At 41.5% G+C, this 12,913-nt stretch overlaps 1 protein-coding gene across 1 annotated transcript in view; it reads left to right on the top strand.

Moving 5' to 3' along the window:
• grin2aa (glutamate receptor, ionotropic, N-methyl D-aspartate 2A, a) overlaps positions 1 to 12,322 on the top strand; it is a 124,079-nt gene extending 111,757 nt beyond the window's left edge. The window contains exons 9-13 of the mRNA XM_035654997.1: positions 3,910 to 3,999; positions 5,382 to 5,479; positions 8,099 to 8,337; positions 10,311 to 11,043; positions 11,101 to 12,322. Coding sequence (XP_035510890.1) covers positions 3,910 to 3,999; positions 5,382 to 5,479; positions 8,099 to 8,337; positions 10,311 to 11,043; positions 11,101 to 12,302 — 2,362 coding nt within the window. The 3' untranslated portion in view covers positions 12,303 to 12,322. The remainder of the gene's footprint in view (positions 1 to 3,909; positions 4,000 to 5,381; positions 5,480 to 8,098; positions 8,338 to 10,310; positions 11,044 to 11,100) is intronic.
• Positions 12,323 to 12,913: the final 591 nt, after the last annotated feature.

The following is a 12,913-nucleotide window of genomic DNA, read 5'->3' on the forward strand; positions in this document are numbered from 1 at the left end:
TCTGAGGGAGCCTAACAGATGATTTAAGCAGCAAGAGGAATTGTGTAACTACGTTTGAGTCAGCAATGAATGATCAAAGCTGCTCACGCTCACTTTTGGCAGTCTAAATCCCCTGAGCGCAAATTCAAACAAAGCAGACCGTCACCTGTTCAGTTTAACCTTGAAGTGAAGGGGTCATCCTATCCTACTTTTTTAAACCATAAATTGAGACAGAGAGCAAGATTTAGCTTTTTTTTGTCAATTATCTAGTTTTGAGACTTTATGACAGTCAGTTATTTTGAGAATCAAATTAACTTCTGTTTCTAGTGTGATTTTCTAAAGCAGATGGAGGGTTTTCTTATTAAATTTTTTTCTGTTATTAATAATTAACTAAGAAAATTATTAGAATCATTATAAGAGAAGCATTTATGTCTGAGTTTCACTGTCACTTCTGAGCAAAATTCTGCATTCCGAAAAAATTCCTGATACTGAGATGGTTGGGTGGTAATGATCTGGTATGAATAAACTAGGTGACGGTAAGTGGATGAGTTTAATGGCTTGATTCCACACGCCCACAAAAATTCACAAAAATTTAAATTGTTATCTAAACAATAAGCCATATAGGCATAAATCATGTAAATCACCTCAAATTGAGGTATGGTAGCCAATCACTCCTCATAGAGTTTTTTCCTTGTGTGAACTCTAATTTGGTTGCCAAGTAACCCTTTACAATCTCCAGTGCTCAGAAGCTGCCAAAACAGCTAGAGAAAATTAAGAGCATACCCATGATTGGGATTGCACGCTCAAATCAGATTCTGCTTTTACGTATCCGTTCCTGTTGCCTCTCAAATGTTGACCTGCAGACTGAGTAGCGCTCAGAATTTGTTTTGTGCTCTCTCAAATCTTTTCTCCTCAATATACTTGCATAGTAGTGTTTGAGTGTGTAAGAGAGGGAGAGGGGCTTATTGCAAAGCTAACCAAGGACAGATTGAAAGTGTGGAGCAATTTGAGATGGTTGGATGCACAGAAACGTGATGGTAAAGACAGTGAACAATGAAAAGGAAGGAGGAACGGCAGAGGGATGACTCTCATCACACCATCACATGGGAAAAAGAGGAAAGGGGCCCAGGGTAGGAGGCCAAGGGCAAAATAACTGATTGGAGGAAATGAAGGGAGAGTGCAGGGCAGGAGGAAAAGGCCAAGAGACTAGAGAAGAAGAAAGTGGTAATGGAATGAAAAATGGAGGGCAACGGGGAAAGGAAAGAAGGGGAAATTGAGGGTAAGAGTATAGATGGGAATGGGAAGAGAGACAGAGGGGGAGGACAGCAAAGGAAGAGGGAGTGGAATGAAAAGATGGCAGGGAAAAAGAGAATAAAATGGTGGGAAGAACTTAAGGTAAATGACAAAAGGTTGATGAGGTGATATGACTTGTTTCTGATTGTTTAATGGCTAAGGGGTGGGTTCCAATCAGAGTTCTCAGCACGAAGGACAGGCTGCCTCAGAAGGAGGAGAGAGGGGAAAAAAAGGAATGCACTCACTCAACAAATACAAGGATAATATTCATGATTTTATGCGGTTATGTCTTCCAGCTCATATTCTCTCATCCATAAGTCATAAGTAAACTGGATGTAAACATGTAAAGACAGCTTCAACCACTCCAGCATCTATAATGTTCTCAGTCGGTCTTTCCTGTGTTGTTTTATTAAGATACAGCACAGTGGTAAACACACATACACAAATATACATATCTCTGTAATCTATTGCTACATGCACATAATCAAAATGCTTGGAAATAAAAACACACACACTCTTGCACATCTGTACACACACAGCTTCAGTAGCTGCAGGTGTATGCAGGCAGTAATACCCTCATTGATAATTCTATTCCATGGTATTAGCAGATGAGCAACACTGCAGCGTTCAGCTGTTTGAGGCTTGATGGCTGGATTAGCTCTGATCACACATAATGCTGACAGGCTTTACACGCAAAATCTGTTACAGCCACAAGAACCAAAACTATGCACAGGGGAGTTGAATTGATTTAATTACATTCCAGGACCTAAATTACTCACAGAAGCAGCAAAGTTTAGAATTTTCTTACGAGTGAATAAATAACAAATATCCATTGATCATTTTAATAATATTAAACTGCTGTGGTGCCCGAACTGACACAAGAGCTGCAAGACAAATACAGCCTCTTCATTCATTTTCAATGAGAACACTGTGTTCGCACAGCAGGAATCCCAATACAAAGGCCTCTGGCAAAACAAAATGCATGTTTGTCTGACAAAAAAGTTAATCATGTCTTAACCTTTGTTATCCAGCAACACATTCACACACAAATCAAATACATGCTAAAGCACGCTGCTGGTAGAATTATTTTTTTTAAATCACATTTTTAACATGCACATGTGGATACAGTGGAGCAGAAGAGTTTCCAGAGATTAAACACAAAGTCTTGGTATCTCATGAACCTTCAACCTGAACTGTTTGTATTTCATTTTCTCTTTGGTAACCCATAGTCACCCTGACACAAGCCCTTTTAGGTTTTAATGACGCAGTGCTGTTGTCAGTCTGAAGATAGCCTTGCATGTTTAAAGTGAAACAGAATTGTGGACGTACAATAGTCTTTCTGTTTCGATGTGACATTCAATGCCATGGTTCTTAAAGGTTCTATGTGGAGAAAACGTTGTACCATGAAACATAAGTGAATTTGTGAAGTCATTTTAGATTTAGATTTATAATGTAGTGCTGCTGAAATGTTTTATTTGGGTTCCAGTTGCTATTTGTACAATAGTTCAGCTGAAAGGTTGTACACTGTACTGAAGAGTTTCCCTGTAATGCTGTAAAATAAGATTCAGAGTCACTCTAAATGGTCATTTGCCGTGTTAAATATAACATTCAAAGGTATGGATGGAAAGCGGCAAGAAAATCTGTGCTACATTTTATTCACCCAAATAAAGGTGTGACAGATCGTAATGGCAGAATCCCTCTCCAAGCCATTAGAGCCACAGTATGTCTGGCTAACATTCACAAACATGGACACACAAATCCATGCTCACAGACATGCACCAGTACAGAGCCACATGTGCACAATCACACAGATACTGAAGTGTACACACACACACCCCCACACACGCCTGGTTTCCTACATGTTTGGACACACAGCCTGCGTGTGGATGGAGCCAGTGCTGGGTTAAGCTAATTACACAGCTGAACTATCGGCTGTGAGCCTCCGTTAGAGGGCTGGATCTGACATTCAGTAAATGCCAGCCAGTCACTGCACTATTAGCAGGGCTCTCTGTGTGTGTATATGTATAGGTGTGTGTGTGTGTGTGTGTGTGTGTATTTGTGTGTGTGTAAGAGAGAGAGAGAGAGAGTGTGTGCGGGCACTGACAGAGCGAGAGAGCAGAGGTAGGTGATGGCATCAGTTACATTGAAAATGTCAGTCTGAGTCTGGGATATTTTCGTTTGAACGTTCCACTTCGCAACCTCCTTATTTATGTGTGTGTGTGTGTGTGTGTGTATGTGGACAGAGGCAGAGAGAGAGAGAGAGAGAAAGATAGAGTGAGTGTAAATGTTTGTGTCTGTCTAAAGTTTGTTTAGGTCGTCCATGTGCCTCCAAGGTCCTATCACCAGTGAAGCGTGCTGTATTGAACCGCAGCCACTCCCCACTGTGTCCTCTGTGTGTTTGGCTACGCTTGGATTGCAGTGCTATTGGAGATGATTTAACACTTTAGAATTGATCCGCAAACAACGCATTCTGAAAAATAAGCCCCTCTTCTGCTTTCTGTCTCCTCCAGTACTTCTCACTCACTCACTCACTCTCTTTAAAAACAATGTAAACCCCTCATGCTTTTTTCTTTATACCCTTCCTCTATCTGTTTTCTTCTGTCTCTTTCCTCTGTTCTTTTTTCTCCTCCCTTGCAGTAAACTGGATGCCTTCATCTATGATGCTGCAGTGTTGAACTACATGGCTGGCAGAGATGAGGGATGTAAGCTGGTGACCATTGGCAGCGGGTAACTAAAGCTTCAAGCCTTTAAAAAGACACTTTTAGTGTGAATTCTCTTCACTTCATGGTCTGATCCCACCATTCTTTGGTCTTTATGAAAAGTTGTGTAAAGGGTTTTTAAATGTTTTCTTTATGGTTGCAATGCACAGATACAGGTACACATAAAACATACATAAAACGTCTTAATGATAATGTTCGGAAATAGTTTGACCACCCTAATGTTTTTACAGTAAATATGAAGCTACCATCGCTATCAGGTTAACTTAGCTCAGCACACACACTGAAAACAGAGGGAAACAGCTAGACTGGTTCTGTCCAAAGGTAACAAAATTCGCTCCTCTAAAGCTCACAAATTAACATGCTGTATCTCGTTTATTTAATCCGTACAAAAACCGAAAAGGAAAAAACAACAAATCTGCGTTTTTAGTTCCAAAGTATTTCTTTGTCTGGACCTGTTGCCCGGAAGCCAGTGGAGACTCCAGGAAGTTGCTGGTCCAAGGTACCGGTGTTAGAGTGCAGTTATGTGGTGTATGTGGTAACATTCAAATTCATTAAATATGTTAAATATTAAATTAATATTTAACATATTTCATCAGAATGAATATTATAATAAATATTTTGATTGAGAATTCTGATTAGATTATGAGAAATAATAAGCAGCAGTCACTGTACAAAAAGTGGATTAATATGAGCTACTTTTATATATGTATATATAATTATTATTTAATAGGTAAGTCTGTAACACTCACATGCCCACATGTACATTGAAAGTATTATTGGTCATTGTCAGTTGTTCTTCTCTCCATACTGGCCGCAAAGAGATCAATTTTTGAAATGTTTTCGATGTAAGTGATGGGGAACTAAATCCACAGTCCAGTCCTGTCTAAAGAAGACTTCTAAAGCTCAGCTGAAGATGATATGAGGCAGTTTGAGTAAGTCTTTTTAGCACAAAATTTCCAGCCCAGTGTTTCCTTGCTGAGCGGCTTTTGTCCTCTAACTCTTACATGCTTTAGAAAGGGTTCTCTTTGTGGTCAGTATGGAGCAGAGGAATGATTAAAGCGGCCAACTGTGTTTCAATGTACATGTACAGTACATGTCAGTGTTACTTTAGGATCGACCAAAAAATGCAAATCTACCCTTTAACGGCAGAGACTAGGACTTCTTGCCTTTGGGCCCGACTAAACGTTTTTGTTGACTGTTTGGATGTATATCTGTTTGACCTAAATTTCCACTTCATGACATTTCTATGCATCAATGTGCATGAGGTATCTCCTTAGATATGTTTTTAATCACAGTGACACCATCTAGAGAAATAAAGGTGAAACTATTTGTTTAAAGGATAAAATATGTGTTTTCTGTGTATGTGTGTTTGGATGTGCTTGTGCTCAGGTACATCTTTGCTACCACTGGTTACGGCATTGCTCTACAGAAAGGCTCCTACTGGAAACGACAGGTGGATCTGGCCATCCTGGCCATCATCGGAGATGGTGAGAAACACACTCGCACAACATTCTCGTATAGAAATACAAGTGCATGACGCTATCCATGAAGGATCTCTCTCTCTCTCTCTCTCTCTCTCTCTCTCTCTCTTTCCTACACACACATACACATACAAGTACATGTACACGTCTCAACGACTGCCTTGTCTGCTGACAACACAAAGGGAAAGCAGTGAAGTATAAATAGTCCTTTGATGTTATTCTGGACACAAAAGGCTGCTCTAAACAGAGGGCAGAGTGTGTAAGTTATTCTAATATATTCCTCTCTGCAGCACCAAATCGGGGTTTGTGTGTGTGTATAGGTGTGTGTGTGCATTACTCTATCTGAATCACCACATTCCTTTATTACAGTAGCCTCAGAAGTTCTTACATAAACAATTTCCTACTGCAAAACAGAGAGAAAGCAAGACAGCTCGAGCTTTTAGTGACGGATTCATTTACATTTTACATCGAAAGCATTTTTGTTTTCACAGCCACTCACATTAAGTGCACTGAAGTTGATTAAATGAACATTGGTGTCATAATAATCCTCTCTAACCGAATTTTATCAGGGCTGCAGAGCATGCAGGCCACACTCCATTATATTTCATACTTAGATAATTTTTGACAAAAATCATTCTTTTTGTTAACTTTGTTTTCTTCTCACTAGTATTAATCCCACTGAGTTGTTTTATTTTTGTAGATTTTTACTAGAGTCACTCAAAGCAGAAACTGTGTTGTCTTTGCACCATGCTAATAACTCCAATGTTATTCTTCTAAGAAAATTAGATAAAAGTCATAAAGGGAAAGAGAAAGGTGAGAAGAGAAGGCGGGATGAGAGATGGCAAGGTAAAAAGAGATTAAAGAACTGCAAAAAGGGTGTATGACAGAGGAAACAGATGGAGGGAGAAAGTGATGAGAGGGACGGAAAAACAGGGATAACGCGCGTCTGTGATGACCAAAGAGAGAGGTCAAAGAAAGGACGAGGCAAGGAGCACGGGATGAGAAGAAGACAAGGGAAGAGTGTTTGTCAGGTAGAGAGAGAGATTTGGAGTGAGGGGAGGGCAGGTCCTTGATAGATGACAGTGACTCTGTGTCTTGGCAGATGCTACTTGATCAGATAGACACAATGTGGGTGGAGAGCATATGGCTCCTCACGGACATTGAGAAGACACAGAAAATGTGTTCAGGGACGAGTGGAGGAAGGTGAAGAACAAGTAGACAAACATGCAGACAGACAGAGACAAAACAACCTGTCTGTTGACACATGGTCTGGTACATTTTGTATCAGAGGGTTAAACCTTTAATTTCAAACACACATATGATAAATACTTTGCCATTATATCCTGTTGTTGTATTCAGTAGATGTTTGCCTGTCCTCTCTCTACTTCTTTAAGCCTGGATTTTGTGTTTCTGGACAGAATTTCAAAAAGTTTTGTTAATGCAGTCACACATTTTAAAATAATGTTTTATTTTAGTCCTAGCTGCTTCAGACTAAACCATTTTTAAAAGGGCTGAAATTGTAGATGAAACTTGTAGATCCTTGTGTTCCTGTGTTCCAACTGACTGGTTACCAGATTATTGCTTGAGTCGTCTGACTGCTGAAAAGAGAACAAAATTTGAATTTCAGCAATACTTCACCCTGGAGTCAGAGCAACAGTGTAGGCAGTTGCAACTCCCCAGAGCTTTTCCCTTGAATGCACTTGAGTTAAAAACGAGATAAAGTGACCTGTTGATACCTAAAGATCTAATTTATCTTCATTCTCTTTTGCTGCCAATTCTAAGCATGCCATATTATAAAGATGGCTGCATCTAACAGAGAAAAAATCTCCTCAATTGTCCTAAAGGGTTAATGATGTCTTAGTGAGTCTGCACCCTTACGACATCTAGCTGAACACCACCATGATATTTGTCTTTCCTCCCTAGCAGCCTTAGTTATCCAGCCCTGAATGACACAGATTGGATTAGCCACGCGCCAAATGTCACAGAGGAAGCCAGAGAGGGAGGGGGGACTTAGGGAAGGGAACACAGAGTGAGGAATGAGAAAAGATAAGGTCTTTGTTGCTTTCTACCTTTCTTTCATTAACACTAAAGAAACAATCTCTTTGTCCTATCAGGCGACAGGAATGGGGGCTAGAAGCTCAGTAGATGGTGATGCCCAAGGGATATATTTTTAACAACAGCCCCTAAAAAAACTAAATATATTAGCATTCAAAATGTGTAGGTTATAGGTAGATATTAACTAAATTCATCCCATGAAAATGCCAATACATGAAAAATCTCAACAGACATTATCTTTAAAATACAGTTTAGAGCATCACTTCACATCTGTTTTAAGGTAATATTATTGACTAACTCTCTTTGCAGATGATATCACCGTTTATCATCAAATTCTTTGAAACAAAAATAAAAAATGCAAGTCCCTAAACTTTTACAGGATGTCTTTATGTACATACACAGTAACTTCAGTAGTAATTCTAAATGTAAATTTCTGTTTCATACAATGTAGTATGAGGGTATAAACTTTTATATTACGTCTACCCTTAAAACCACTGGTTTAAGGCTTTTTAAAACCCCAATGAGCCATTCATTAAAGGATTTGAGTCTCTCTGTCCTTTTGCCTTTCAGGTGAAATGGAGGAACTAGAAGCCCAGTGGCTGACCGGAATTTGCCACAACGAGAAGAACGAGGTCATGTCCAGTCAGCTGGATGTGGACAACATGGCTGGGGTCTTTTACATGCTGGCAACAGCCATGGGGCTTTCCCTTATCACCTTCGTCTCTGAGCATCTCTTCTACTGGAGGCTCAGATACTGTTTCACTGGGGTCTGCACCGGCAAGCCAGGTCTTCTTTTCTCCATCAGTCGGGTAAGTACCATTTCTGTATAGAAGGTCTATGTTTTTTGTGTGCAGGCATGTTCTACAAGCATTATTAAGCCGGTTTTGTGGTTTGGGAGAACAATATGGTACAGCTTTAAAAATAATGAATATTTTTAAGACACACTTTAAAAAAACGGTCTTGAATTTGGCCTAATAGTCAACTCACAGATGAGTGTGTGCATATATGAGTATGTGTGTGTGAATATCTGGGCCTGGGGTGGTGACTGGGTTAACAGTGGTCGTGTTCAAGGATATAAGGTGCAACAAAGCAGTGGAACTATACTGGGGGCTAATGCTTATTGGGGTCAGACCAGCCTGTTGTAGTTCTCTTTCTATCTGCAGAAAAAGAGAGCACAGCAAGTACGCGCACACACACATGCAGAGAGGGCTACGGCTAAACTAAGAAACTGAGTAAAACAAGGGGGAAGGAGGGAGGGCTGCACAAAGGAGGATAAGAGGGGAGGATGGGAATAAATACGGGAGGGGGGATCACGAGGCAGCCCTGAATATCGACAAAAATAGATCCAAATTTGCAGCCTGTTTTTGGGTGAAATCACGGCAGCCTACACTAAATCAATCTATTCTCTCTCATTCTGTTAAAAGGTCAGCATTCTCCCTTGTTGTGTGTGAGAACAGAAGACATGGACATGCATCCCTAAAAGCACTGCAGTGTCTCTGCACTATTTTTGAGGCAGAGTGTGATTCTGTTTTCAAAGTTAACAGAGGGGGGTAGTGAGGAGAGAAAAACTTTTAGAGAAGAGTGAAAAAGTGATGTTCTTGAAAAAGATGCTATTTCAAAGACATTCTCAAAAGTAATTTAGGGCAAAATACATCTTTAATGGCTTATCTTGCATTGATAAGCTCACAAAATGTGTGCTGAACGAAAAATCCCTTTGGATTTGTTGATAAATATCCTTAATGGATGCACTGGTGACCTTGGTGATGGTCTCAGTTAAGAAATCATTTGCTTTTGTTCTTTGAACCATAAATTAGGGGTACATTACATGTAGGCATTATAATGGCAGCTGTTTGGCTGTTAGTTCAAACTAAAGGAGCAGTTTTATTAACCTTCCTCTCTGTTGTAGTTATGGTAATTTCAGCTGTTTACTGTTGTTCCTTCTCAGAGAATGTGTCACCCCTGGAGTCCCCCTAAAGCAGGCTTGGGGCACAGGGTTATAAGATACATTGTTACCAGTTTTTAATATTTTCAAGTCATTGATTATTCAGTTTTTTTTATCTGGATGAATTCTATTAAAGCTAAGACAATGTTTTGCAAACAGTCGTACTGTAAAATTGATGGAACTGCATAAAGACTTGCATTACATGTTGTCTACATGCCCTTTTAAAAATATATCCTGGAATTTCATTATGATGCACAAGGTTTTGTGCTGGCAGTGGGTCTAGACACTGTATTTAGCCTGGTTGGAATATGTTTTAAAGCAATGATCCATGTGTTTTCTTTTATTTGTGTGTTTAGGATTAATTCTGTATCCTTTCTATTTAAGAACTGTCTAAATTATTATGTTGTGTTGCACCATCCTCTAAATCAATTCTGCATGTTTAGATGATTAATATGTTAAATAAAACAAATTTCCATCTTTACTTAGGGGTGCACTTAGAGTTTAATTGTAAACTGAACATTAGGTTTGTTTTAGAGAAAATTAAAGAAAGCCTAATTTAATCTGTTTCAGGTTTGTGTTAATGATGATAAAATACTTACAATTTAATACATTTCAATGAAACATACGGAGCACAAATATGTTTGGCCAATGTAGCTAAGTAATCAATATTCTGTTTGTCTCCCTTCATTTTTCTCTCAATCCCTCTTTATGTTTGATTCTCACTCTCTCATTCCATTTTATCTCTGCCCCTTTCCCTCTCCCACTCCTCTCTCCCTCTCATTTTCTCCTCTTTTTTATTTCACTTTTCCTTCTCCATTCCACTTGTTCATCCATATTTAGGGAATCTGGAGTTGCATCCATGGAGTCCATATTGACATGAAGAAAAAGACAGATCTGGACTTTAGCCCCCAAGACAAAATGCTTAAGCTCATTAAATCAGCCAAACAGATGACCAACATGTCTAACCTGAGTGGCTCCCGCATGAACTCACCCAAACGTGAGTTCATGCACTCAGCTGGGCCCATGATCATGGACATGATGGCAGAGAAGGGCAACTTCATCTATGCTGACAACCGAAGCTATGCTCCCAAAGACATGATCTATGGGGACACTGGTGACCTGCAGTCCTATCTTGCTAATCGCCACAAAGACCACCTTAACAACTACATCTTCCAGGGAGGCCAGCATCCTCTGACCCTGAATGATGCCAATCCCAACACAGTAGAGGTGGCAGTGAATGCTGATGCAGTCCAGACCAATGCCAAGCCTCCCCGGACCCTGTGGAAGAAGTCAGTGGACACACTTCGTTCTGTGCCACCTGGGCCCCCTCCAATGCCTGACATGCTGATGCCAGACCCACGAATGTCGATGAAGACACAGCGCTACCTCCCTGAGGACACAGCCCACTCTGACATCTCCGACTGTTCCAGCAGGGCAGCCTCCTACAAGGACCCAGAAAACAACAAGCACCTGAAGCCCAAGGACAACTTAAAAAAAAGATCGGTGACGTCAAAATACCCAAGGGACTGCAGTGAGGTGGAGCTGTCCTACTTAAAGACTAAGCAGGTCAGCAGTGGAACCAACCAAACCGGGAGAGGAGGAGGAGGAGTAGGAGGTGGAGGAGGAGGAGGAGGAGAGAAAATCTACACTATCGACTCAGACCGAGAACTGAGTCTACACTCAGACCCCATTCACTACCGAGAGAGTCGTGGCCTTGCTGCTGATGATTTGGATTATCCTGAAATCTACTCTGACCACAGTGACAACTATAGGAAGTGTGAGCAGCCCATCATTCATCTGAACTCCTCGCCTTTGCATCACACTGACTCTGATCTTCTACCAGATCCAACTTACTCTAAACACTACAACCTGAAAGAGAAAAACCTTTCCCTGTCCCCACACGAATCTATTGATCGCTACAAACAGACACACTGTCGTTCCTGCTTGTCCAAAGTGACCGCTGGCTACCCACCAGGAGGGGCGTACACCCCTGCTGTATCTGCCTCAGCTTCTGCCACACGCTCACCTTATAATCGGTGTGAAGCATGCCTTCACACAGCCAACCTGTATGACATTACTGAGGACCAGCTCCTTACAGACCCCTTGGTCAGTCCCACCCTGCACCACCAACAGCAGCAGCAACCAGATGAAATGTTTGGTCTGTATTGGCCACAGACAGATGGGCCGCATGTCCAAAAGAGAAACCGTTTAAGGCTGAGTCGTCAGCATTCCTTTGACAACATCATGTTAGAAAAGCCCAAGGATGTAGACCTGGGCCGGCCGGCACGCAGCGTCAGCCTCAAGGAGAAGGATCGCTTCCTGGACTCCACATCTGACTCGCACTACGCAAACCTCTTCGGCATGCGTCCCTACTCTGGCAGACTGTTTGGTACTGGCTCCAAATCCATGCTGTTTAACCACAACCTGGAGGAGAGCAAGAGGAGCAAGTCCCTGTACCCGGCCCATGGCTCGGAAAACCCTTTCCTCAGCCACTCGCTGAGGGATGACACCAGCAGCAGACTGGTCCATGGGCGTAGCTCCTCTGATATTTACAAACAGCTGGCGGTGGCCTCACCTGCAGCGGTCCTTGGAGCGCCCCCCATCAAAACACGCAACGATGCGAACAATCTCCGCTCATCTGTTAAATCCACCACTTCATACTGCTCACGGGACGGGCGGATATCCAATGACATGTACAATAAAGAGCATGTGATGCCTTACTCAGCCAATAAGACTAGTGCATACCCAGCCCCACGTGGCGTCCTAAACTCAGCCCAGTTCAGCAATAGACGGGTGTATAAAAAAATCCCCAGTCTGGAGTCAGATGTTTAGTTGATATAAGAAATAATGTGTTCTCTCCTCTTTACTCCTCTCTGGGTTTGTATTATAATTTATCAACTATGTTATCCATCAAGGGATGCCATAGCCACACTACGTTTTTCTTCTTCTCTTCAACATTGTAATCCTAAAGAACTCGTGCCCACTTGGGTATGACGGTACTACTACTACTACTCTCTTTGCAGATGATATCATCATTTTTCTCCTTTCTCTGCCATGTACCAGTTGGCTGCATGGCTGGCACGTTGCCATAAGGTATCCTGGTGTAAAGGGGAGGGGAATTATTAACCCCTTAGGTTTTAAAAAGGGGCAGGAAATGGCATAGTCCCACTAGTGGGACAGAGAAGGCCTAAGTTACAGTAAAGGAGGACTCCTACAGGCGTTGTTGAGAAAGAGGCAGTTGATTTGTGATTGAAAGGAAGTGGTGAGGAGGATGGGAGAATTTATATGAGAAGGGAATTAGAGGGGGAGAGAGAGGAGATAACCTCTCTTTCAACCCCTCCTCCTTCTCCCCTTTTTCCTTTCCACCTCCACTGTCAAGCTTGGGGCTCACTAGTTGAGGAGAAGAGGCCTGACAGGGAGACCAGATGGGCACGTTTGATGTC

This window comes from Morone saxatilis, unplaced genomic scaffold, assembly GCF_004916995.1.
Source record: "Morone saxatilis isolate NCDOM2014 unplaced genomic scaffold, NCSU_SB_2.0 Contig14, whole genome shotgun sequence".
Lineage (NCBI taxonomy): Eukaryota > Metazoa > Chordata > Actinopteri > Moronidae > Morone > Morone saxatilis.